General features: G+C 49.3%; 1 protein-coding gene across 2 annotated transcripts; it reads left to right on the forward strand.

Moving 5' to 3' along the window:
• Window positions 1–6,890: 6,890 nt before the first annotated feature.
• Window positions 6,891–27,129, forward strand: CLTB (clathrin light chain B). 2 transcript variants are annotated; one of them, XM_043597678.1, is made up of 6 exons: window positions 6,910–7,302; window positions 12,564–12,610; window positions 21,191–21,308; window positions 21,546–21,657; window positions 23,648–23,701; window positions 26,682–27,129. In XM_043597678.1, the coding sequence occupies exons 1-6, from the start codon at window positions 7,116–7,118 to the stop codon at window positions 26,851–26,853; spliced, it is 690 nt and encodes a 229-aa protein (XP_043453613.1). In that variant the 5' UTR covers window positions 6,910–7,115; the 3' UTR covers window positions 26,854–27,129. The 2 variants fall into 2 exon arrangements, with proteins under 2 accessions (XP_043453705.1, XP_043453613.1); XM_043597770.1 differs by lacking the exon at window positions 23,648–23,701 and having other exon boundaries at window positions 6,891–7,302.
• The last annotated feature ends 130 nt before the right edge of the window (window positions 27,130–27,259 follow it).

Below are 27,259 nucleotides of genomic sequence, written 5' to 3' on the forward strand. Positions count from 1 at the left end.
GTACAATGAAAAATACAAAACATTGCTGGGGCGCCTGGGTGTCTCAGTTGGTTAAGCATCCAACTCTTGATTTAAGCTCAGGTCATGATCTCAAGGCTTCGTGGGATATTTGCTGATATTAATATTGTTAAAATTTTTTAAAATTTTGAGAGAGACCGAAACAGCCTGAGTGGGGCAGGGGCAGAGAGAGAGAATCCCAAGCAGGCTCTGTGCTGCCAGCACAGAACCCTACGCGGGGCTCGAACTCAGGAAACCTCGAGATCATGACCTGGGCTGAAACCAAGCGTCGGACACTTAACTGACTGAGCCACCACCTCACGCTGATTTGAAGCCTGGTAACTTGGGCCCAATTTACAGGGCACTAAGTATATAATTGGAAAAGGAAAGAGTGAAGGTGCCTCATTTCAAAACTGAATTCCAAGATCTAAGTCAGACAAAATCAACCCACATTTCTGCTAAGGGTTTATTCAAAGAGGTGAACTACTGCTGTCTGGCAGCTAGCCAGCCAAGTTGGCCTATTGCCCTGGGTACTGAACACAGCTTTGTTTCTGGATTTAGGGTCAGGCTTATTTTCCAATTGTTAGGCACAACTGTGAGTGCGTGGGAGACTGTGGACTCCAAGGTGCCTTTGCCAGGTAGCCAAGCCATTTAAACCAGTGAATCCATGTTCACCTAGTCCTTCCACCTTTGCCTCATCTCTGCAGGTGCTCTACAGGTTTGCACTAATTCACAGCTCTCCACCTTCCTCCTTCTCTCTCCGGGGTGACCGGACAACTCCTGGTGGTCATTGCTTCCCAGGAGAAGTGAGGATAAAGTTGGAAAAACTCAACCAGATCTAGAGCAGAGTGCCAAAACACAGTTGGGGGAGGCTTCAGCGAGCCAGAAAGGGAAAATCACTTTAAACATAAAGTCACATTTAATGGATGGCGAAAGATACCAGGCAAGCACTGATCATAAGCAAGCTGGAATGGCTATATTAATATCAGACCAAACAGATTTCAGAATAAGGAGTATTACCAACAACAAGAAAGATCTTATCATCACAGTAAACGATTAAATTTACGAGAAGATCTTACAATCCGAACTGTATATGTACCTAATAACTGTCTCAAAATACTGAGAAAGCAAAAATTGGTAGAACTGAAAGGAGGAAAAGACAAATCCACAATTACCGTTGGCCATTCCTTCTCTCTCAGTAATCAATAGAACAACTATAAAGCAAATCAGTAGGGATACAGAAGACAAACACTACTCACCACCTTGACTTAAATAATATAAAATACTGCACCTCAAAAGTGCAGAATACATATTTTTTTAAAGCACACATGATAGACTCTATGCTGGGTCATAAAACAAGCCTCATAAAACCTCAAATTATTAAAATTATGTAAAATATATGCACTGTAAAGCTCTCAAGTATTTGTAAATTAAACAACACACTTCTTTTTTTTTTTTTCAACGTTTATTTATTTTTGGGACAGAGAGAGACGGAGCATGAACGGGGGAGGGGCAGAGAGAGAGGGAGACACAGAATCAGAAACAGGCTCCAGGCTCTGAGCCATCAGCCCAGAGCCTGACACGGGGCTCGAACCCACGGACCGCGAGATCATGACCTGGCTGAAGTCGGACGCTTAACCGACTGCGCCACCCAGGCGCCCCAACAACACACTTCTAAATGACTAAGTCAAAGAAAAATTCATCATGGAAATTAAAACTTACTTTCACTTAAATTAAAATTAAAATATTTCAATTAAAATACATATATCTAAGTTTGTGAGATGCACCTGCAGTTTGACAGTTTTAGCATTCATGTTTGAGTCTACGATCCATTTCAAGATAGTTTACGTGTGCAATGTGAGATGAGGATTGAAGTTCATTTTTTTCTATATGATATCCACTTGTTCAAGTTTTATAGGTCACCAATAAGAAAACAGTCCAGAGGCGCCTGGGTTGCTCAGTCAGTTAAGCAACTGACTTCAGGTCATGATCTCGCATTCCGTGGGTTTGAGTCTCGTGTCGTGCTCTGTGCTGCCAGCTCAGAGCCTGGAGTCAGCTTCGGATTCTGTGTCTCCCTCTCTCTCTGCTCCTCCCCCACTCGCACTCTGTCTCTCTCTCAAAAATAAATAAACATTAAAAAAAATAATAAGCCATTTCTAGGGATGCTTGGATGGCTCAATTGGTTAAACATACAACTCTTGATTTTAGCTTAGGTCACGATCTCACAGTTCGTGAGTTCAGGCTCCTCATCGGGCTCCACACTGACAGTGCGGAGCCTGCTTGGGATTCTCTCTCTCCTTCTCTCTCTGCCTCTCCCATGCTCCCTCTCTCTCTCAGAATAAATAAACTTAAAAAATATTTATTTAAAAAAAAAAGAGGGGTGCCTGGGTGGCTCAGTCGGTTAAGCGTCCGACTTCAGCTCAGGTCATGATCTCACGGTCCATGAGTTCGAGCCCGGCGTCGGGCTCTGGGCTGATGGCTCAGAGCCTGGAGCCTGCTTCCGGTTCTGTGTCTCCCTCTCTCTCTGCCCCTCCCCCGTTCATGCTCTGTCTCTCTCTGTTTCAAAAATAAATAAACGTTAAAAAAAAAAAAAAAAAAAGAAGCCATCTCAACAAGTACTCCTGGTACCTTTGAGTGGAAGATGAAGAAACCAAGATTTGTGTGCCAGGTTTGATCATCATAATGGCTACAATTTCTTCTCCTCCTCCACCTTCATCTTTATCTTCTTTTTTACACAACCACAGAACTATTATAACATCAAAAAAGTTTCTCCCCAAATTCCTCAATGTCAGCTGTTTGCTAGTGGGTATTCAAATTTTCCCAGTTGTCCCATGAGTATCTTTTCATTGTGAGTTTGCTCACTTAGGATCCAAACAAGGTCAACACATTGCAAATATGTACAGCACATGTACAAATGTGGAGGTGATAACAAAGTACAATAATGAAATTTTAATTGTTTAACGTAGTAAATGCCACGGGGCCCACCCCCCAGACTCAATACTTATCAGCATTTGGCCAAACTTGTTTCATCCACACCCCTTCCACTGTCCTGTGCTTTAATTCTTTTAAAGCAAAGTTCACATGTCTTATCAATCCATCCATAAGTACTTCTCTAAAAGAGAAGGAATTCTTTTCTCTCTTTCAATAGAACCACAATATGGTTATTACAGCTTAAAAAATTTAACAATATCAATATCAGCAAATATCCAGTCAATAGTCAAATTTTCATGATTGCCTTATAAATTTTTTTGCAGTTGGCTTGTTAGAATCAGGATCCAAACAATGCCTCCACATTGCATTTATTTATGCTTAAGTCTGTTTGAAAAATCAATTTTATGAGGTCAAATTTATAATTGATAAAGTACATCCGGGTTAAGTGTACAACTCCCTGAGTTTTGACAGATATGTATACCTATGTAACTACCAGCACACTCCAGATATGAAACATACCCGTTACCCTAAAAAATGCTCTTGTGCCCCTTCTCAGTCAATTTACAACCCCTTGCCCAGGCAGCTACTGCTTTCTGTTACCACAGATTACTTTAAAAAAAAAATAGATTTATTTATTTTTGGCAGAGCGCAGGTAGGGGAGGTGGATTTTTGGACGCTCAACTGACTGAGCCACACAGGCACTCCAAAATTTGCATAGTCTTAATATACCTATCCACAGGATCTTTATTAATTATAAAAGGAAAAATAGTTTTGCAGTGGAGAAACCTGACAGATACTACCTTAACCAAATGATCAATGTTAATATCACCAGTACCTGGACAAAAGCACATAATGTGCTTCCTGATATGATGCACTGAGAAGTCAGCATCACATCCACACTAATCCTGCCAAAAATGTTGAAGCTGACTCTAACCATGAAGAAACATAAGACAACTCAAGTTGAAGGACCAAATAGCTGGCTAGTAATCTTCAAGACATCAATGTCATGAAAGGCAAAGAGAGGAACTGTTCCAGATTAAAATAGATCAAACAGGTAACAATGCAATGCATAATCTGAGATTTTTCTTTTCCTCTATTATCGAGGCATTTGGTAAAATCTAAGTTATGTCAATTAGATAATGGTATTATATCAATATTAATATCTAGATTTTTATAATTATAATGTGGTTATGTAAATAGATGTCCTTATTTTTAGGAAAACAACGAAATATTTAGGGACAAAGGGTGCATCAGCTCTGCGATTTACTCTCCAATAGTAGGGGGAAGCAAAAAGGATAAAGGCAATGTGATGAAATGTTATCATTTGGGGAATCTTGATGAGAGGCAGGTGGGAATTATTTACAACTTTCCGTAAGTCTGAAATTATGTCAACCTAAAAAGTTGGAAAAAGGGGGGGAAAAAGCCTTGAAAGTCAAACCAACCAATCCAAACAAAACAAAAAAGAAATTATTCGTGGGAATGTAAAATTCTGCAACTGCTATGGAAACCATTATGGCAGTTCCTTAAAAAATTAAAATCGGGGTACCTGGCTGGCTCAGTCAGCAGAGGATGTGATTCTTGATCTATTCTTATGTTCACTTGAAAATTTCTCTTAAAAAAAGTTTTAAGAATTTCTCCACTTTAGACTTCATAAATTGAAATTTAGATTCTGTGAGATTGCCTCATATGTTTACTCAACTTTATTGATTTCTTTTGACTTTTATTGAGTTTCACAATTGAGTGGAGGATGAGAAAAGTAGGGCTGTCTTAAAAAGTCTACAAAGATGTGCATGGGGGCATCAAGGTACCGGGAATCTCCAGCACATAAAAATGCTACATGGTTCAAAATATGACTTTAGTAATGATTTTTGGGACGCTTGTTTGGCTCAGTAGGTTAAGCGTCTGTTTTCAGCTCAGGTCATGATCTCACAGTTCATGGGACCGAGCCCCAGGGTGCTTGGGATTCTCTCTCTCCCTCTCTCTCTGCCCCTCCTCCCCGCTCTCAAAATACATAAACTTTTTTTTAAGAAGGAAAGGGAAAATAGTCTTAAAAATAATGATTTAAAAAAAATTTTTTTTCAACGTTTATTTATTTTTGCGACAGAGAGAGACAGAGCATGAACGGGGGAGGGGCAGAGAGAGAGGGAGACACAGAATCCGAAACAGGCTCCAGGCTCTGAGCCATCAGCCCAGAGCCTGACGCGGGGCTCGAACTCCCGGACCGCGAGATCGTGACCTGGCTGAAGTCGGACGCTTAACCGACTGTGCCACCCAGGCGCCCCAAAAATAATGATTTTTAATATTAATGTAGAACAAGGAAGGGTAAGGTACAAGATTATTCTGTTGCAGAATAATCTAGACCAGTAACTTGTGTAACTGTAAGCATGGAGCTAAAGGCTGCTGGAGGCTAAATTAGGAGGGTCAAGAAGGAAGGAGGAAGCTCTGCATTGGATTTTGCACATGAATATGCTATATAGTGTTGCCTACATTACTGACTGAGGTCTCTAGGAATCAAATAAGAATAGCCTGCTGAGGTCACAACAGACACAATGTTCATAGCTCTTCTCTAGCCACAAAACCTGCAGTGGACATTTATGGCTGGTTTGTTAAACTAGCAAACTTTCTAGGTCTTCACAGCACCTGAGCCTGGGGTTAGAGGAACAAGAGACATATGACGGCAGAGTAGTGTGCTTGGATTGGGTTGTGCAGGAACTTAAGTTTTTTTCTTTTTTACACTCCTTATAAACAACTATATTCTCATTATATGATTGAGGCCTACATCGAAATATTACTGAGCGAGAGAGAAATTCCCCTTCACCCTAACTCTGCTTCTACTCGCCACCCATTAGGGAACCACTACTCACAGTTTAGGGCGCTTCTTTTCTTTCTCTTTTCCAGTTCATAGTTGACTTTCAAGTGTCAAATCAGAAAGAGAAAAATCCCAATGTCCAAATCTGATGGTGGTTCTCTGAGTCTCCCAGGGAGAGTTTTAAAGGTGTTTATATGTTTAATGTTTAAATGTCAGAGCACCTCACATGTGATGCTGTGATGGGCCATTTATCATCGATTGGCCTCATAGACTGTAATCTCTCCTTGGCCAAAGCTGGCTTTTTCTGCCACATTTTGGTGCCCTGGTGCTTGGCCAAGTGCTGGCAGGGAGGAGGCAGAGACTGTTTATTGAGGGTGGAGGGTTGGACCAGTGGCAGGACGCCTGGATAAATTAGGTCTGCCGTTCTTAGGCAGTTTCACACTTAAGGGACATTTAAGGGACCCAGCCTGTAAAGTAGAGGCCCAGTCAGGTAACCCAAACTCTGGCAGTCTGGGCTGAAGCTGCCTTAAATGAAGAGAGATGCCTAAGATATGTACTTTAGCAACAAGGCTTAGTGGGGAATGCTCTGGACTTGCAGGAAGGATGCAAGAGGCGGTGGGACGTAGGGTCTACCTCTCCAAGCCTCCTTTTCCTCCTCTTATAGAGCGGGACTCTCATAATAATGGGATTCATAATATCTGCCCAGTTTAGGCGAAGAATCCGCAGAATCCGCAGAATGACTCAGGAGGAAGGTCTGCGCAGCCACTACCCACCCGCCCCCCGCCCCGGTACTCCCCAGGCCGGGGTTGCCTGCCTGAGATGGATAAATAGGTCTTTCTCAGACCAGTTCATACTGAAGAACATTTAAGGGGCCAGGTCCCTAAGTAGGGGCCCAGCCGGGCGACGCAAACTCTGGCGGTCGGAGCTGTTCATACCCCGGCCGCTTTGCCCGGTCCGCTTGCCTCTAGACCGGCCGGGCGCTGTGCCTCGTCTTGGTGTCCCCGCAAAGAGCAATGCCAGCCGGGAGCGGGAGCGCTGCCGGGGCCTCCTGGCCCCTGGGGCTGCGCCACCGTCCTGCTGCCGCCCTCCTGTGGCCGCTGCGAGGCGACCTCCGGCCGCGCTGCGGGCCCCCTCCCACGGCCGGTGACATCACCGCATTCCCGTCCCGGCTCCTCCCGCCTGCAGCTGCAGTGACAGGCGAGCCGGGCCCGGTGGCGGAGAGGAAGTGCGGGGCCGCCGCGCCGCGCCGAGCCAGTCCCAGCCGAGGCCGGCTCCCGGGCGGCTCGGGTGACAGTGTCGCGGCCGCCGGGCGCAGCGCCGGGCACGCGCCGGGCAGAGCCGAGCGCCAGGCGGACGCTTCAGCAGAGACGCGGGGAAAATGGCTGATGACTTTGGCTTCTTCTCGTCGTCGGAGAGCGGGGCGCCCGAGGCGGCGGAGGAGGACCCGGCGGCTGCCTTCCTGGCCCAGCAGGAGAGTGAGATCGCGGGCATAGAGAATGACGAGGGTTTCGGGGCACCTGCCGGCAGCCATGCTGCCCTCTCCCAGCTGGGACCTGCGAGTGGGGGTGAGTCAGTACAGGGGCCTGGGAACTGGGGGCTCCTGGGGCTCGCACCCGGATACCTGGCCGCGCAGACCCGGCCTCGGGGCCCTGCGGTGGAGAGAAAAGGGCCTGCTGTGGCCAGCCAGGAGCAGGCCTAGGGCTGAGAGGGACCTGGTAGATACGGGGAGGAATCTTGTTGGATTCTGAGGCCCTGCCTGGCGTCTGTGGACCTGGTGGCTCCACGGACAGGAATTTGTCATGACATTTCATCCCAGGGCCAGCTCCACCACTGCCTGGCTCTGGAATCCAACATAACCTGGCCCTGAGAGTCTCTTCTGAACCTCCCCCCTTGGCTGGTTGTCCCAGACTCCCAGCTAAGCCCTGCAGGTGTGGGCAGAACCACAGACCTCCCAGCTCCTCAGTCCTAGCTCTTGCCTACAGCTGGCAAAAGCAGAGGACGCTCAGTGCACCAAGAACTCACAAACCTCTCCTGGGGACCACCTGCCATCCTGCAGCCACTGGGTTAGCCACTTTACTTACATTTAGTCATTTCCTATGCATTATTAAACCCATTTCAGAGATGGCAAAACTGAGGCTCAAAAGGTACACTACTGAAACAACTAGTAAGTGGCAGTGAGGATTTAAACCTGTTTCTGTCAGACTCTAAGCCCTCTCCACCTGACCACACTGTCTTCCATATGCCTGGCTCTGAGTTAGACACCAAGGTGGGGGTAGGGGCACAAAGGGCTTCAGTCAGATGTGGTGCTAGCCTCCTGGGGGTTTCTAACTGTCTATTAATGGTTTTCCATGGTGGTCCAGGGCTACTGTGGTTAGCTTTAGAATCAGGGTCCAGGTCTGGTCCCTTTGATAGCGTGTTTATCAATGATACTCCTGTTCTGGTTCTGGCTGGAAAGAACAGTTTCTTAAAATATTTAGCTAAAAAGTAGATACCTTCATGGGTGCCTCCAAAACAGCCTGTGCTTCTTGTTAATGTTTTCATTTTGGTTGGGGTTTATGGGCCTGTTGGAATTAGTGGTAGCTTACATAATTTAAAAAAAATGTTCCTTATCGTCGTATTTGTTTTTATTCAACCTTTACTGAGTGCCTACTGTGTGCCAGGACCACTGGGGATATAGAAATGAATAGGACAGTTTCTGTGGCTGTAGGAGCTTGAAGCATCTCAGTACCCCATTGATAAAAGAAATGAAACAAGCCTTTTGTAACATCTAAGAAACTGGAGGCCCAGAGAGCCTGAGTGTCTTGCCCAAAGTCTCACAGCCATGAGTGACAGATCTGAGACTTGATCCTAACCCTCCCAACTTTGGGCCCCACACTCTTTCAAATGATGTGGCCATCACCCTAGGAGGTAATGGGATGGAGGGGTGGCTTTGTGACCCAACCAGGCCAAGAGTGGAGTCTTCTCCAACAGCAGCTCCTAGCACCTCATCATGGATGCTCACACATTCCAGGGAACTCCTAGGAAATGCCTGCCTATAGTCATGCACCAGTATTCATTAGTCCACACCTCCTTGAAACCACCAGTTTTTTCAATCTGGCTTGGCCTGCGGGAGGCCCTGCTGAGAAGAGCTGTTATCAGAACCCTCTGAGAGAGAAGGGCAGGTAGAAACTAGGCTAAGGACAGCCAGAGGCGTCTGGGAGTTGAGCAGGTTGTGGCCTATCCCAGGACAGTGGGGCTCCAGGGGCTTACAGCCTGGATGAGAGGTTCCCTTTGTGGCAGGAGTGGGGTACAGATTGACCCCAGACTGGAGGTAGCAGGGAGAAAAGCAGAGACATGGCCCTCTGAAAGCCTTCCAGACTCATACTTGCTGAAGCTGCAAATGTTCAGCTGCCCTCCTAAGTGGGACCTGAAGATCAGGGAGGTAATATGGGATGATGGCTCAGTAGGTGGCCAGACTGCATGGAGATGATCTGACCTTCCTAGGCTTAGATGGTGCTGAGCAAGTAATCTTTCCTAACCAGCGATAGTGCCAGAAGCCAGGATAGGATGGAGAAAAAGTGCCTTGGCCTGTTGGGAGCTGGAGGAAGCTGGCTTCCGGAGCTGCCACCAATCAACACTTCTGTGGCTGTTCTCTTAGATGTTGCCACTGTGCTGACTGCCCTGCCGTTGGACTCCCTGTTACCCCTGGGGAAAGAGGTATCCGATATAGGCCTGCACCTCAGCCACATTGAGCCTCTCCTCTGGGGCTGGATCTGTGGCCAGCCTGAGCAATGGACACTTTGTTTCCATTCATCAGCCTTGGGTAGGGCCCCAGAAGGTTTACATTTTCACACCCAGATTTCTGAGCCCTGGCCTGGCTCTGCCCCTGACTTGCCCAGTCAGTTCCTGGCAAGCCTGTTTCCCCTGCTGGGCCTCAGTAAGCTCCCAGGAATGTTCTGGACCCTGTCTGCCCTTGTTCCAAAAGGGGTCAGGAATCTGAGGGAAGCAACACCCACAGGGTTATCTGTGGGACTCATATCTGCTGCGCTTCTAGTCTGCAGGCCTCTGACTATGGACGTATGATTATAAATGTGCAATAATCAGAAAGCATTGTGGGAACAGATACTCAATTCTGTGTGTGGGTGTGTGTGGATTCTCGAAGAGCCTGAAATTTCATCTCCAGAGGAGCAGTCAGGGGACTGAGAAACTGAGGCAGAGACTTTTGAAAGGCCAAGGGAGGCACAAGGACTGTGGACCAGGGACCTGAGACTGGTCTGGTCAGAGTGGGGTGGGGCCTCCAGAAAGGCCAAGTGTACAGACTGACATAATCATGAATGTACCCTGATAGCATTAGGCCCTGGTAGAGGAGATGTCCCAGGAGAAGCCCCTTCACAGAAGATGCTGCCACTAAAACTCCATCAGCTCCCTGCTGACCGAGGGATGAGGCCACCTATATAGGAGAAGCCCTAGCTGAATGGGTAGGAATGACAGCTGACATAGTTGGTCAGAAGCAATCACTGTTTGAAAATAGTCAATTATAATGTATATCAACCAGGGATTATTTCCATAAGATTAAGTATCCCACCTTTCAGTCCCCAGGCTGAAGTCACTGTGGTTCCTGCTTACAGCTCTATCTGGCTGGTAAAGGGGTACTTGTCTGTCTGTGGGAAGCTGGTGTGGCCTCCTGTGGCTCTTTGGCAGGAGGTATCACAGTTTCTGAGATGCCTTAGGCAGACCTTGCAGGTAGCAATTCACCTTCCATTTAGCCGGCACTTGCTGCTCAACTGTTCACCCATTCTGTGCAGGAACCCTTAGGAGCTGAACACGATACAGAGACTGCCTTGAGAAGGGAGTGCATGACCCTTGGAAGGTCACAAATAACTGCATAAGAGTGTGGGGGATGCTATACAATATTCTGCGATATCCCAGTGCTGGAACCTTCCATCAGTGTCTAGGGAAGTAGGGGAAGTGATAGAGGGCTTCCCAAAGGAGGTGACCTGTGAGCTGGGCCTTGGAGAATGGCTCCAGAGAGCATTCTTTAGAGAGAGAAGCAGGAAGAAAGGCATGGGGTGCAGACTGCTGTGTTTGGAGAAGGAGGAAACCAGAATAGGTTTTGTGAGAGGGACTGGTGGGAAGTGAGGCAGGGAAGTAAGTGGGCAGGGCCAGAGTGTAGAGGTTCTCACGTACTATGGTCTGAGGTCTGACGTACTCATTCAACAAATATTTATTGAGCCTCTAGTATGTGCCAGGCACGGTTTTATTTTATTTTATTTATTCTTATTTATTATATTTTTTAGTGTTTATTTATTTTTGAGACAGAGACAGAACCTGAGCGAGGGAGGGGCAGAGAGAGAGGGAGACATAGATTCTGAAGCAAGCTTCAGACTCAGAGCTGTCAGTACAGAGCCCGATGCGGGGCTTGAACTCACAAACCCGCGAGATCATGACCTGAGCCGAAGTTGGATGCTTAACCGACCGAGTCACCCAGGCGCCCCGCCACGCACTGTGTTAGATGCTGGGCCCCAGCAGGGGACAAAACAAAGTCCCTGCCCTCACGAGGGTCCATTCAAGTGGGGAAGGTGCATAATAGGCACATGCACAAAAAAGCCCATCAGGCTGAGGGGTAAGTAGAGAAATACTGCAGGGGCAGGAGGGAGCGGTGCCAGAGGGGTAAATGTCCGGGGTGGTCAGGGAAGGCCTCTAATAAGACAACATTTGGGCAGAGGCTGAAGAGAGAGTAAGGGAACAGCCTGTGTGGCTATGGGTAGGAAGCCCTTCCAGGCAGAGGGAACAGTCCCAAAGGCAGGAGCAGGCCCTACGGGCCACTGCAGTTCATGAGAGGTGGATATTTTTCTGGTTTGTTTTTATTATATTTTTAATCAGAAGAGTGACATAGGTAAGTGTATGCTTTACAAAACATCAACCCTGGCAGATGGTTTGAAAGAGGGTTGGGAGAGTGTGCCACTGGAGTCAGGGAGGCCTGTGAGTGGACAAAAGCCATCCATTCTTTTTCTGATATGTTTTATTCGTGTTTATTTAACACACATCTCTGAACTCTTACTGTGCCCACCTCTGGAGAAGACAGTGGGGAGGAGAAAGGACACAAGTATGGCCCTCTAGGTGTTTGCCACTAACAAGGCAGATAGAGCGGACAGGGGGCAGAGGGCAGAGGGCAAATTTGAGGGTCACTGTTGCAGCAAAAGCCACAGGAATTTGTGGCTTTGTGTCAGGGAAAAGGGACCGGGAGGAGTCATTGTTGAGGGCAAAAGAAAATCCTTTTGGGAGGAGCGGAAGGAGGAAAAATAGGCCAGGTGCTGCCTGGTGGGGGCTGCAGTTCCTGCTCTTCCAGGTGGAGCAGTTGCTCAAGGCATCGCAGGGACAGGCAGGGACGCGCTGGGCCCCTCTTCCTTAGCTCTCACAGACACCGCCCTGAGCCTACAGCACCTATATCTCCTCACCAGGCACAGGCTCCACAGGCAATCAGGCCATTCCTAGCCATGGCCGAGGGTGAAGTAATCTCAGGTAGGTGAGGGGCTATTACTGGCTGGGTGGCTCTTGGCAATCATAAGCCTCTCTGGGCCTCAGTTTGAGTACCTGTAAAATGGGTTGATAACGTCATCACAAAGTTGTGGTGACAATTAAATGTGATAACGGCTGTGAGAAGGATTTGTGAACAGTCATGGATGGAGCCCAACTTATTTATGCATCCAGTATGTCTACGTGGGGAGGGGGTGTTAATACACACATGGGCATAGGCAGAGGATGGCTCAGGGAGCTAATGTAGAACCATTCTGTGCTTGCTTTAAGCTGAGCTATGAATAATACCATTTCTTTGTTCTCTTTCTAGCTGGTTCTGAGGACATGGGGACCACCATCAATGGAGATGTGTTTCAGGTAAGCAAGACTCTGTGTTAGTCGTGGTAGGGACCAACAGCCTGGGTCTCAAAAACTTATGGCCCCATCATCAGAAGGATTAAGGCTGCAAGTTATTCTGGTCATTATGTCTGATGCATTGGGATGGGGAATATAGATGAGGGTTTTGACATGTTTTCTTTCTTTCTTTCTCCCTTCCTTCCTTCCTTCCTTCCTTCCTTCCTTCCTTCCTTCCTTTCTTCCTTCCTTCCTTCCTTCCTCCCTTCCTCCCTTCCCCCCTTCCCATTGTGTAGGGGAAGGGAGTGAAGAATAAGAACCACTAGAGACAGGGATTGATGGTGCATGGCCTCAGGTTGCCCATGGTGATGTCCATCAGGGAGAGAGAGATAAAGTGGCCCACAGTGGCACAGATGCACACTGGGCCCTGCACACATGTGTACCATGGGTGGGAGGCTGAACTGACCATCTCTAACATGTCTGAGCATTTTAAGTGGGCAGATCTTTGATCCACTGATTCTACTTCTTAGAATTTTCCCTAAGGAGGGGTGCCTGGGTGGCTCAGTCAGTTAAGCATCTGACTTTGGCTCAGGTCATGATCTCATGGTCTGTGGGTTCGAGCCCCATGTCGGGCTCTGTGCTGACGGCTCAGACCCTGGAGCCTGTTTCAGATTCTGTGTCTCCCTGTCTCTCTGCCCCTCTCCCGCTCACACTCTGCCTCTCTCTCTCTCAAAAAATAAATAAACATTAAAAAAATAAAAAAAAAATTTCCCTAAGGAAAAAATTGGACAAGGACTCCCATACTCCCAGATGTTTGCACGATTATTTATTTTTTTAATGTTTATTTATTTTTTGAAAGAGAAAGACAGAGAACAGAGACAGAGACAGAGCATGAGAGAGGGAGGGGCAGAGAAGGAGGAAGACACAGAATCCAACACAGAGCCCAACATGGGGTTTGAACCCACGAACTGTGAGATCATGACCTGAGCCAAAGTCAGATGCTTAACTGACTGAGCTACCCAGGCGCCCCTGCAGGACTGTTTATAAGAGCAGACAAACTATATGGTGAGCATAGCATAACATATACATAAGTTGAATTCCTAAATTGTACACCTGAAACGAATGTAACATTGTATGTCAACTACACTCAAATAAAAGGTTAAAAAAAAAAAAACAAAAAAACAAACTGGAAACAACCTAAGTGTCCAGCATCAAAGGACTGAGTAGGTAAACTGGAAAACCGTGCTGTTGTTTAAAAGAGCAATCAGAGCTTTCTGTATTGACATGAAAAGAGGCCCACAATATATTAAGTGGAAAAGCCCATTGCAGAATAATATGCACAGTATGGTCCAGGTTTTTATTGTAGAAATCTGTTTGCACAGAATATCTGAAAGGATGTGTACCAACTGTTAACAATGCTTAACAGTGGTTAGCCCCAAGGTTGAGATAAGAAAAAGGCTTTCACTTTCACTGGATTGTTTTAAAATTCCTCATAGTAGTCTTATAACACACACACACACACACACACACACACACACACACACACCACCTTTTTCTAGTTAGACTGCCCTCTGTACTTGCCTACTGCCTCCCCTCATTTGTACACAAGTCGGTTTAAGAGTCCATAGACTGGGAGAACTTGGACCACAAATGGCATCCCCAGGACCCCCACAGTTGCAACAGTCCCTCCCCACCCATGCTTAGTTGAGGTAAAGTCTTTGCTGGATGAGGCTTAATTCTCACTGGCTGGGTCAAAGAGCCTTGACCCCTGGGGCTGCAGCTTCAGGATCTCCTGAGCCCCACCCTATTGAAGAGCTGGCCTCCCAAATCCTCAGTGGGGAATAAACAATACTTTCTTATGTAAGAGGGATGGGCTGGTACCTTACACAAGGAACCTAGCCAAGTCCCATTTCTGGAAAATTACTCAACTATCGGCGAGCTAGAAAAGTCAGGCTCTAGGACTTTAGGAACTTTGTGTCCCTTCCGGCCTGAGAGCTCCAAGTAAGCAGCATTTATTCCTGTACAGTTTGGTAGGTCATAGAGTTCAGGCAGCCCCTGTCCTGGGCACACTTAAAAGGACTTCACTTGACCCAAAAAGTCTGTGTCCTAAAGTGGACCTGGAGCTGGAGATATACTTAGGACCACAGAAATACTTAGAACACTATGAACAAGATAATTGTCCCTTTCGGGGTGCCTGGGTGGCTCAGTCGGTTAAGCGTCTGACTTTGGCTCAGGTCATGATCTTGCGGTCCATGAGTTCGAGCCCCGCGACAGGCTCTGTGCTGACAGCTCAGAGCCTGGAGCCTGCTTCGGATTCTGTGTCTCCCTCTCTCTCTGCCCCTCCCCCACTCACACTCTGTCTCTCTCCTTCAAAAATAAATAAACATTGGGGCGCCTGGGTGGCGCAGTCGGTTAAGCATCCGACTTCAGCCAGGTCACGATGAGTTCGAGCCCCGCGTCAGGCTCTGGGCTGATGGCTCGGAGCCTGGAGCCTGTTTCCGATTCTGTGTCTCCCTCTCTCTCTGCCCCTCCCCCGTTCATGCTCTGTCTCTCTCTGTCCCAAAAATAAATAAACGTTGAAAAAAATTATAAATAAATAAATAAATAAACATTAAAATTTTATTTTTTTTTAAATAAAGAAATGCCAATGCTTAGGGGCACCTGGGTAGGTCATTCAGTTAAGCGTCTGACTTTGGCTCAGGTCATGATCTCACAGTTTGTGGGTTCGAGCCCTGCATTGGGTTCTGTGCTGACAGCTCAGAGCCTGGAGCCTGCTTCAGATTCTGTGTCTCCCTCTCACTCTGCCCCTCCCCCACTCATGCTCTGTCTCTCAAAAATAAATAAACATTGAAAGAAAATTAAATTTAATTTAAAAAGAAGATAATTTTCCCTTTCTATAGGTTAGGATCTTGAGGTCTTCTCCTTTCCTGGCCCCCCAGACTTACTTTCTATTCCCCACAGGGAACCCCGGGGCTCCTTCCCTGTCTCAATGGGAACTCTTATTCTCACTGCTAATAATCCAGGTGTGTTTATGTGTAAATCATTTCACTCCATGCCATTCTAGAACCATTACGGGGAGGGGAGGGGTCATGGAGGAGATGAGTCACTCAGGAACCTAGTGGCAAAACTGTTCTCCTAGATCTCCTGCCCCGATCTGGTGCCCTTTGTCCCACCCCCTTGTGCTGGAACTGGCTGGCTGCAGCCCCCGAATCTTAGGTAGAAAGCCCATGCATACTTTTTTAGGATTGAGCATAGACCAGGGTCTGGTTTGTGCTGTGGAAGGAGGACGGGGGGAAGCCTTGCTTGTACATGCCCAACACTGTCAAGTGTCCTGGGCAGAGCTTTCTTACTGCATTTCTTATTCTTTCCTGGCAGCCTCCGGACCACAAGGGGGTCCAGCTATAAACCTGGTCTTCAAGGCATAAGGATAAGTCTGCCCACACCTATTCCAGTTCCATCTAGCACCGCCAGGGACAGGATAGAAGGCCCCTGCAGGACTCCCCCCTCCTGCACAAACTCTCTCTCCCCCCACTCACTGCCATCATCCCCCTTTGAGCTACTTAGAGGAATCAACGGCTCAGCTTAGCTTAGCTTTAGATGGACAATCCCAAAGACGGATATGCTTCATCCTCCTGACGGTCTCCAGAGTCACAGCACATCCTCGGCTAGCCTGACCCAGGGAGGCTCTCATGGTGATGTCCAGCAAAGAGGTCTCTCAGGAGAGGGGCGCTGGCAACTGGACCAAGATAAGCCTGGCCCTGACTGTGGCTTCCTGCTTTTTGGTCCTGGCCATTCCTGCCCCCTTCTCTGTTAAGCTTGGGGGTGCTCAGAGCATTCCTACAGCCACTGGGGAGCCCACCTGAGCTGCCAGCCTGCAGCTGACCCGATTTCCTCTCTGGGACACTCAAGTGGTTAAAGAGGAGCCCTGCTGTGGCCCCCAACCTTGCTGCTCACTGGCAGGGGTTGGGAAAATAAGTCCACAGAGCAGCCAGAGAAGAGGAGCCAGTAAACGACTTCCCAGGACTCAGTGTGCTGGCAGCACTGTGGTGCTCTTCCTGGACATGGTGCAACATGGGCCGGCATGCACAGGGCATGCTGGGCCCCAGCAGTGAGCCACACAGCCCTGCTGGCCCCCATACATGCACATCCTCTCCAGGTTACAAGGGGCCCACGGCAGTTATCCCATGTGGGCCCTGCTTCACACTCCGAGTGGGATGTCGCCACTCCCATTTATTATCTATTTATATTTTTAAGAAAGTTTATTTATTTTGAGAGAGAGTGTGTGTGTGCATGCGAGCAGAGGGGGGGCAGAGAAGGAAGGAGAGAGAGAGAATCCCAAACAGGCTCCACGCTGTCAATGCAGAGCCCAATGCGGGGCTTGGACCTGTGAACCATGAGATCATGACCTGAGGTAAGATCGAGAGTCGGATGTTTAACCGACTGAGCCACCCAGGTGCCCTTCGGGGTGACGTTTGTAAAGGCAAATCGACCAGCTGTTGTCCTCTTCAAAGAAGCTCGCTTGTAATGGAGGACAGAGACCCGGAGAGGAGTGATGCTAGTGCAGGATGGTAAGGCTCAGATACAGGGGTGGTATGAAGAGCTAGGAATCCAAGGGGCACCTGGGTGGCTCAGTCGGTTAAGCGTCTGACTTTGGTTCAGATCATGATCTCAAGGTTCCTGAGTTCGGGCCTCCATCAGGCTCTGTGCTGACAGCTCAGAGCCTGGAGCTTGCTTCGGATTCTGTGTCTCCTTCTCTCTCTGCCCCTCTCCTGCTCACTCTCTGTCTCTGTCTCTCTCAAAAAATAATTTTTAAAAATCTAAAAAAAAAAAAGCGAGGAATTTGAGTTCTTAACAGTGTGTCAGGCATTCACCCAAGAGCTTTACATGTAAGCTCATTTCATCCTCCCGACACCCCTATGATGTAGGTTCTGTCATTATTCCCACTTTACAGACCAAGGGGAGGACGCACCGAGAGGTTTAATAGCTTGCTCTAGTTAGACAGCTGGGAAGAGCTGGGACTTGAACCAGGCCAGGTGCTGCACTGAATCAGGGAGTACAATAGGGAGGGGATGCTGGAAGTGGGTTTCCAGGCTGCCCGGGGGCATGTGGCGGTCTTGGCTGATAGGAAAGTGTGTGCAAAGTACAGAGGGTGAGGCAGTCTGTGTGGGCCTTGCCCAGAGCCTGGGCCTGCTGCAGAGAGGTGTGTGGGTATGAGAGAGATGGGGGATGGGCCGGGGGGGGGGGTCACTTGGAGGAGTGGGCATAGTCTCTAATCTTGGGCAAGTAGACTTATCTGAGAGACCGAGTAAGCGTGTCACAAATCACGTGACACAGAAGTGACTTTGGTCCCTGCTGCTACGTGGCCAGTAAGTTCACACCCAGGAATTCAGTTGGAATCTCAGCTCCACCAGTTCCCAGCTGGGTGACCCTGGGACTCTAGAGCTAGAATTTCTCTACCTATAAAACACCGATCATAAAATCCGTCGTGTAGTGTTGTAAAGATCAAAGAGAACTGTTTAATTGTGATTCTCTGTAAGTTTTAAAGCACTATAACCTGGGAATCTTAATTTTAGGGCAGGTTTTATGGAGATGGTGGGCCTGAAGGACACCAGTGTTACACAATTCCTGCTCAAGAGACCCTTCTCCAGCCCACACCCCCCACCCTTTCTCCTCCCATGCCTGGCAGCATCAATGTACCCAGAGTTTCCCAAAGGCACTGGCCCCACAAGGTCCTTAATGCTGTTGGCTCTGGTCTGAAATGACCTTTCCATGTCTCTTCCCATCCTGCTATACCCCCAGGCTAAAATGGCTGTGTCCTCTCTTGACCCCTCTCTTTATCTGACCTGTGTTATAGTGCATAGCCCAGCCATGGTCCTCATTTGTGAGGGACTCTCCATGCCAGACTCCCTAAGGGAATGGGTTGTCTTACTCATCCCTGTCCCCAAGCCCAAGCATATGATAATTCATTCAATGGATGTTCTAGAAATCCTGCAGCGGGCCTTCCCTGTTTTAGGTACTCTACAGAGGTAGGCTTGGGACTCACTTACTTGATTGGGGCAGCTGGGAGAGAGATTGTAAACACATAAACAAACAAGTCATTTCAGATAGCAAGTAGTGCCATGAGGACAATGAAACCCGGCACCTGAATAAACACATATACACAAAAGTAACTGCAGTTGTCTGCAGATGGGACATTCTAGAAGATTGGGCAGGAGGCCTGGCGGCCTGGCCTCGGGACAGTCTTGTTCCAAAGGGGGCAGGGTGGGGCTCACTCAGCATTAGTGATCAACTTGTGTTCTCCAGATTAGGGCCCTTGGGTGTGGTGAGAGACTGTCTAAATTGAAGTGTAATGCTGTGCTGGAAAGAGGAATAGGGCAGTGTTCCAACTGTCCCACCCAAGGCTGGGCCTGAGCCCAGGGAGGTGCCAGGCTACATACCCTGCTCTGGGCCTGCCCTTCCCTCTCCCCCCAGACAGCTGGAGACTGCAGCCCTCCTGTTCCCCGCTGTGTGCTCCTTCACCCTGGCTGCCCACACCCCTTTGGGCAAGCGTTTACCCAGCACTTCCTCTGATCTGGGCACATCAGGCTCCAGGGATATTTATCCATGCAGCCACTGCTTATTGAGCACTGATGTGTGCCAAGGACAGTGGGGAGCACTCCTGGACAGAGGGCGCCCCAGACACTGTCTTGTGGGGAGAAGACATTAAACACCAAAGTTCCTGACAGTTTTGATGAGTGCTTGAAGGAAGAGCACAGGGAGCGATGGAAGGATGGAATAGGGAACCAGAGGCTATAAATAAGGTCCAGCTTTGCCCACCAGGACCTCCTGGTTCAGCGGGGAGACTCTTGTGCAGAAGGTGAAGGCCGTGATAGAGCACAGAGAAGAAGGGGTGTGAAATCTGCCAAGGGGGTGGATATCCCAGAGCTGGTGACTTCAGAGCTGGAAACTCGTGGGATGGAACAAGATTTCATCAGCTGGAGAAGGGAGGGGAGACAATTGCAGCTAACGCAGGAGACAGAGGCGGGGCTGCAGGAGTGTGTGGGGTGTGTGAAGACTGGAATGTGTAGGACCAGCAGAGTGCCAGAGGAGGAGGCAGGAGATGGGGCTGGACTGGAAAAGGTTTCTGGCTTTGCGAGACCAGAGGGGAACCACATCCTTGCTGGGCTGAGCTCTCAGCCCCAGCACTTGGGAGTCCCTAGCTCGGGCAGGCAGCACAGGGAAGTGGGCAGAGCCCTGGCCTGGGAGTCAGAAGCCTGGATGCCTGCCACTACAGCATGCCATCTTTCCTGGCCTCAATTTCCTCCCCTATAAAATGAGAATGAATAATTATGATAATTATGATAATTCTACCATTCATTGAGCCATCACCCCATGCCAGGCACTCTTCTTCTTCTTCTTCTTCTTCTTTTAAGTTTATTTATTTATTTTGAGAGAGACAGAGAGAGTGCAAGTGAGGGAGGGGCAGAGAGAGAAGAAGAGCGGGGGAATCCCAAGCAGGCTCGGCACAGTCAGTGCGCAGAGCCCAATGCAGGGCTCGAACCCGCAAAACCATGAGATCATGACCTGAACTGAGATCAAGAGTCAGGCACTCAACTGACTGAGCCACCCAGGCGCTCCCAGGCACTCTTCTAAATGTCTTACAAATACTGTCACGTCAAATGCTCACAACAGCTCTTAGAAGTAGTTTTATTATTATTCTCATTTTCAGATGAAAAAACAGGCCCAGCAAGGCTTATACCACTGTGCAGTCTTAGCCATGGCCATCCTGCCTATCCCAGCACTGCCTGTTCACTTAGCAGATGCTAATTGAGTATCTTCTGTGTGTCAGGCACTGTGCTGGGCACAGAGGACAGGGTGATGAGCAGGCTAGGCAAGGACCCTACTGTCACGAAGGTGACATTCTGATGGAGAAGGCAGACAATGGACAAGCAAACAAAAAGTGAGATTTTTTTCAGACTGTGTAAGTGCTAGTGGGTGAATAAGATTGTAATAGAGAGAGACTTTAGTAATAGTAACACAAGGGACTCACTGTGCCAAGAAGTGTTCAAAATCTTTTCCATTTTTTAATATATATTCTTAAAATATTTACTGATTTGAGAGAGAGAGAAAGAGAGGGCAAACGCAGGGGAGGGGCAGAAAGAGAGGGAGAGAGAGAATCCCAAGCAGGCTCCACACTGTTTTCTTAGAGCCTGATGCAAGGCTTGATCTCACGAACCATGAGTTCATGACCTGAGCCGAAATCAAGAGTTGGACACTCAATCGATTGAGCCACCTAGGTTCCTCCGAATCCTTTACATGTTAAAACTGATTTCAACCTTACATCAGTGTTAAGGTGGATAGTCTTACTGAGCCTGCTTCATGATGAGGAAAGTGAGGCACAGGGAGGCTGAGTGACTTTCCCAGGGTCCCCCAGTGGGAAGATTGCTGGCAAAGGGCACAGCAAGTATAGAGGCAGGGTCTAGTCATAGTCACCAGAGGCAGCAGGTGGGAGATTGTTGGGGACTGCTGGGAAATCCAGATGCAGGGGGTGTCTTGGCAGTCAGGCAGCAGAGACAAAGGGGCAGGTGCACGAGCTGTGCACGCTGCTGTGTATTTGTGCCCTAGGAGGCTAACGGTCCAGCAGACGGCTATGCGGCGATTGCCCAGGCTGACAGACTGACTCAGGAACCTGAGAGCATCCGCAAGTGGAGAGAGGAGCAGAGGAAACGGCTGCAGGAGCTGGGTAAGGGCCAGGCTGAGGTTCGGAGCAGCTCCAGCTGGGTTGACTGTGGGATATGGTGGGGGGTGGGGAATCCTTAGGATAGAGGACCCCCTTCCCCCTGCACTGCCTTAATATGGGTATTAGGTGAGGTTGGGCCCTGAGGCTGCCTGCCAAGGCCAAGGGGAGAAGCAGCCAGGGCAGCTGTGCTCTCACATTCTTACAAGAAAGCTGCCACTTATTCTCCTGTTGGGATCGCAGATGCTGCCTCCAAGGTGACAGAACAGGAGTGGCGGGAGAAAGCCAAAAAGGACCTGGAGGAGTGGAACCAGCGCCAGAGTGAGCAAGTTGAGAAGAACAAGATCAACAACCGGTGAGAGGAGCTATGGGGACATGAGGGCAGCTATAGAAATTTGAGGAGGCCGTGGGGATCTGAGGGGACTATGGGGACATGAGGGGACTGTGGGGACATAAGGGGGCTGTGGAGACATGAGGGGACTGTGGAGACATGAAGGGACTGTGGGGACACGGGTCTGTGAGGACACGAGGGGACTATGGGTACATGAGGGGACTGTGGGGAGATGAGGGGGCTGTGAGGACACGAGGGGGCTGTGGGGACACGAGGGGGCTGTGAGGACCTGAGGGGACTGTGGGGACACGAGGGCGCTGTGGGGACACAAGGGGGCTGTGAGGACATGAGGGGGCTGTGGGGACATGAGAGGATTTATGGAGACAGGAGGGAGCTGTGGGGACATGAAGCCAGCCACGCGGACAGTGAGACAAGTTATGGGATGGGAACTGTCTTGAGGATGGCGATTTAGTGGCAAGAACATAGAGGAAGTAGAAGCAGAAACCTTCAGGGCTGCTTCCTCAGCTGCTTGTGGAGTTCAGAGTCCTTCAGAGGTGGTACACTGTTGAACTGTCATCTTAACACAACAGAGAGAAGCAAGTTCTGCAGTCAGCAGAAGAGGTCCCAGGACCCTGGCATGGGAGCCAGACTGTCCGGGGCCCAGCAGTTAGCGTCACAGGGAGCACAGGCCTGGCTGGGAGTGAAGAACCAACCTGGGTAGAGGATTTTACTGCCTGTAGAAATGGCAACACTTCAACCCAGAGAGGCTAAAGAATAAAAGGAAGTTAGTGGCTCGTGTAACTGAAAAGGCTGGGGTGGGACTCCAGGTACACTAGGCTCAGGGGCTCAGACAAAGTGGACTGGTGCTCACTTTTACTGTCTCTCCATGCGGCATTCCCCTCTTGTCCTGGGATGGGGCAGAAAGATGGCCACCAGAAGCTCCGGGCTTCTGCCATTCTCTTGGCAACTTCAGTGAAAATAGCATCTTGCTCCCAATAGCTCAGCTGAAATCCTCAACCTGACCCTCATTGGTTTGGTGTAGGTCCTGTGCCCATTCCAAGCCCAGTGACTGTGCCGGGGGAGGGACCCTGATAGTCCAGCGATAGTGTGCATGAGGTCAGTCTCACCCAAACCACAGGAACTGAAGTGGGGCCAGCCTGATCCTGCAAAAGACAATCAGGGGCCCTTCCTGGAAGGGGCGGATGGATGCTGGGCAGGCAGGCAGTGGATGCCCACCAGAGGGTACCTGCATGGACATGGTCTCAGACCACTTCTGAGACTCTGGCCAGCAGCTCTGCCTTTGAGGCTGTGTCCTTCAAGGTACTTGGCCTGCCCAGAAAGGAAAGGCTGGCTCTGGGAAGCTGCCGCACTTCTGTTCAAGAAGCTGCTGCACGCCAGGCTCTGGGTTGGGCCCTGGGGAAACAGAGCTGAGGACCCCGTCGGTATCCTGGAAGAGCTCAGAGGAGACAAGCACACATGTGCAGGTGAACTCAACAGTAGAGCTCTCTGCAAGAAGGCCATGGAAGCAAGGGCTGTGGGTGGAGGAGAGACCTCTGTGTCTGAGGACCTGGGCTTGGGAGGATGACTAGAAGTTCATTAGGGAAAAGAGGGCAACGTTGGGGGAGGGTATTCTAGATCAGGGAACAGCATAGTATGAAAGAAAGGATGTTGTGTCTCAGGCACCGGGGAGTCAGGGAGTGGTAGGAGGGAAGACAGGAAGGAGGGGTCACGGGTGGAGGGCCTCCAATAACAGGGCTGGATAGACGGGGTGGTGAGGAGCCACCGAAGATTTGTGAACAGGACAAGTAATACGACCGGCGCAGTTTTAAAAGAGGCACTCAGGCCGGTGGAGGATCCCTGCTCTCTCTGGGTTGTGGATAGTTGCCAAGCATTACAGAACTGTGCTTCCTAACACGCTCCAACTGGAGGTACTAACGCTGTCTCCCTTTCTCTTTAACCCTCTGCCTGTCTGTCTTGCCATCTGTCTTCCCCCACCTAACCCTTCTCTCTCAAGGATCGCTGACAAAGCATTCTACCAGCAGCCAGATGCTGATATCATCGGCTATGTGTACGTGTCTTCTTTGCTCCTCTGTCAGGGACCGGGAGAGGGCGAGGGACCCCTTGTGGGGCTGGCACGGTTTCTTGAGTCTCCTGCTTGTGGGGTATAAATGAGGTGGGGGTGGCAATGACCAGAGCAGGTGGCACTCCAGGGCTAGTGCAGGCACAGACCTTCTCCTCTATCCCTGCGGCAAATGTTTATTGAGTATCTATTCTGCCTGGAGGCAGCTTTGCTAAATCTGAGCAGAGAAAGAATGCACGGGCCATCCCAGCGGGGACAGGCAAATGGTGGGAGGGGCAAATGCAAACAGTCAAACTCCCTCCCTCTGAGAGGCCTCTTAGGGCTGGGAGGTGGGGTGGAGTCTTTTGTTGAACCAAACAAGGACTGTCAGAAGCATAAAGAAGAGATGCTCCCAGGAACACTCCCATTCTCTCCTCCTGCCCCCAAGTGCACTGCTCCTCCTCAAAAGTTCGGCCCAAGTTTGGCGACCAGACCCTGCCTAGACCACCCAGGGCCCCTCTCACATGTTCCCCTTTGGAGTCTAGTTAGGACTGTGATTAATCTAGACCTGAGATGGCAGAGGCTTCCTCTCATGTCACCCCCAAATGATTGGTAGTGACAGCCTGGAAGATGTGTTGGGGATGTTGAAGCTGAAGGAGAAGCAGTGATGAATGTGTGATGTCTGCCACGTGCGCGTGTGCCAGTATTTGCTGTTCCTCACTCTGGGTTCACCCTCGGCAGGCCTCTGATGCTGTCTGGGCTAACACTTCTCTCACAGAGCACAGGACCCACCTGAGAAACAACCTGTTTTTCAGCCAGTTTTTACTGGGACTCGCCCAGTGCCAGTCTCTGTTCGAACAGGAATAAGGCACAGCCTGTCCCCCCAAGTTGCTCATGGTCAGGAGGGTGTTGTCATAAGGGCGGTATGGAAGGGCACACTGAGCTCCAGGAGCCACCGTCTGCTGGGGGAGCGGCTTCAGAGATGCGGGACCTTCAGTATGAGAAGGAAGGGATGTGCTAGAAGAGAACAAGGGCAGCCTCCATGAGTGGAGTGCTGGGGCTGTGGGGATGGATGGGTGGGAGCTGAGGATGGGAGGTCAGCTTGGGGCTAGTTGCAAAATGCCTGTTGTGCCAGATCTATAAGCTGGGACTTGATCCTAAAAGCAGGATCCACAGGTTTCAAACAGAAGAGTGGGATGACAGGGGCATGGGTGCTGGGGAATATATGACAAGTGGTTGAGCGTTCTTTTTGCGCTTGAGGAAATAGCGCCCAGGGGGGTCCTGAAGAGAGGAAGAGTCTAGATCAGTGTTTCTCAGACTTTTCTGTGCCTGTGAATCACTGATGGATCTGTTGGAGGGAGATTCCAATTCAGTAGGACTGAGGTGAGGCCATGATTCTGCATTTCTAACAAGCCCCATGGTGATGCCAATGCTGCTGGACCATGCACCACACTTTGAACAGCAAGGTTAGAGGAGAGCCTCTTGACCTAGAAGGGACAGCTCCTAAGACAGCACGCCTCCGCCCCACTGGTCATCCAACCTCATATAGCCTTTTTCCAAGCCTGCACACACTCACCACTTTGTTAGATTCTCAGGCCAGTGAGACAGATCAGCAAGGTGGAGGCTGATTCTCACTTTATAGGTAAGGAAATATGTACATGAAAGGAAAGGAAGATCACTAGGGAGGGGCCATGTCACCTAATCCAGGGCCAGCTCATTCTTAGCACAGCCTGTAGGCATCACCTAAGAGCTCCCTGCCTGACATGTGCAGAACTGATCCTGCTTGAGATACAGAAGGGGCCATGAGGGGAATGGGGATTTTCAGGGACCCTTGCTGGCCAAATAAGACATAGACCCAGCCCTCTCCACTGGAGATCAGTTATTGTCCTTTTCTTAGATTCCCACATTTGGGTTTTGCCCACTGCACTGTATTTACTGTACTTTGTTTCTCCACTGTTCCTTAATCAGTGGCTTCTAGAACTGTCCATCAGAATTTCTGATGAAGAAACCACCAGTTTTCATCCTAACTTGATTCCAACCAAAAGCAAAGACTCCAATGGAGTATTCCCCAGGCTGTGGTTCCATGGAGATAAGTCATTCTGGGCTAAAAAGAGCTCTATAGTCAAATATGCTTGGAATGTGGTAGATTCTATCTGCATCTTATACTCCACCTTAGAGGTTCAGGATAAACATCAGTACATTCAAGGCTTTGAAAGTCTCGCTTTTAAGATCCTCTTTAACTAAATTTTCTATGTGTATTTGACCAGAATGCTTTTCTGGGGGAATACTTATTGGGTCCATAGAACATAGAGGCAATGCTGAACCAGTTAGTAAGGTGGTTAGTCAATGTCCTACCTCTGTCAAGGTTTTGGAAATGTTTAAAATAGCTGAGGTACTACACTAGTGCCTCCAAAGTTCTTTAGTTGGGATTCCCAACAACTTTTATTTTATTTTATTTTATTTTATTTTATTTTTATTTTATTTTATTTTGAGAGAGAATGAGTGAGTAGGGGAGAGGCAGAGAGGCAGGGAGAGAAAGAATCCCAAGCAGTCTCCGCACTGTCAGCACAAAGCCTGATGCAGGGCTCCAACTCACGAACTGGGAGATCATGACCTGAGCTGAAATCAAGAGTCAGACGCTTAACTGACTGAGCCACTCAGGCGCCCCAGTTGGGAACTCTTGCTGAGGACGTGAGGCCTGCACTCAGACCTGAATGAAAAGAAGCTACAAGCCACGAGCAGGTATAGGGGAAAGCATTCCAGGAAGAGGTGACAGTCAAGTACAAAGGCCCTGAGGCAGGACCAAAGTAGGCTTCCTTTGATGCCAAGGCTGTTTCTGGGGACCTGAGGGCATAGGACACAGGGCTAACTCTGGACAGAGGACCCAAGAGTAGGCTGGGCAAAGCAGCTTACTCAATGGGAGCAGAGCATCACTGATTCAGGGGAAAGACAGACAGCAATGAAATCTCTGTCTTTTCTCCACCTGCAGGGCATCTGAGGAGGCTTTCGTGAAGGAATCCAAGGAGGAGACCCCAGGCACAGAATGGGAGAAGGTGGCTCAGCTGTGTGATTTCAACCCCAAGAGCAGCAAGCAGTGCAAAGACGTGTCCCGCCTGCGCTCAGTGCTCATGTCCCTGAAGCAGACGCCGCTGTCCCGCTAGGTGCCTGTTACAAGCATGGCCACAAAGCATGGGCTGGGCCTGGGCACAGGAGGAGCAGCTGCTTCAGCCAGGGGGGGCAGCACCTCCAGCAGCTGCTACACACAGCCTATTCCGTTCCTCCCCATCTCCCGGGGCTGGGAAGGGAACCCTCACCCCTCTCACCCCATTTCCTCCTAGCCCTGTGGCCCAGCCCTTCACACCTCCTCTCAGTCCACAAAATTGTGACTGTCCCTCCTGACGTATTTTTTTTTCTTGGCTTAAAGGGTGTGTTGTTAACTCTTTTTACACTTATTTATTATCATTCTCATTTCTCCGGAAGCCATAACTGGTGTCAGGGCTCAGTTTGTGCTTAGAACTTTCCCAGCTTCATGGCCTTGAGACAAGGTGAGGCTATTCCCCCAGAACC

This window comes from Prionailurus bengalensis, chromosome A1, assembly GCF_016509475.1.
Source record: "Prionailurus bengalensis isolate Pbe53 chromosome A1, Fcat_Pben_1.1_paternal_pri, whole genome shotgun sequence".
NCBI classification, from domain to species: domain Eukaryota; kingdom Metazoa; phylum Chordata; class Mammalia; order Carnivora; family Felidae; genus Prionailurus; species Prionailurus bengalensis.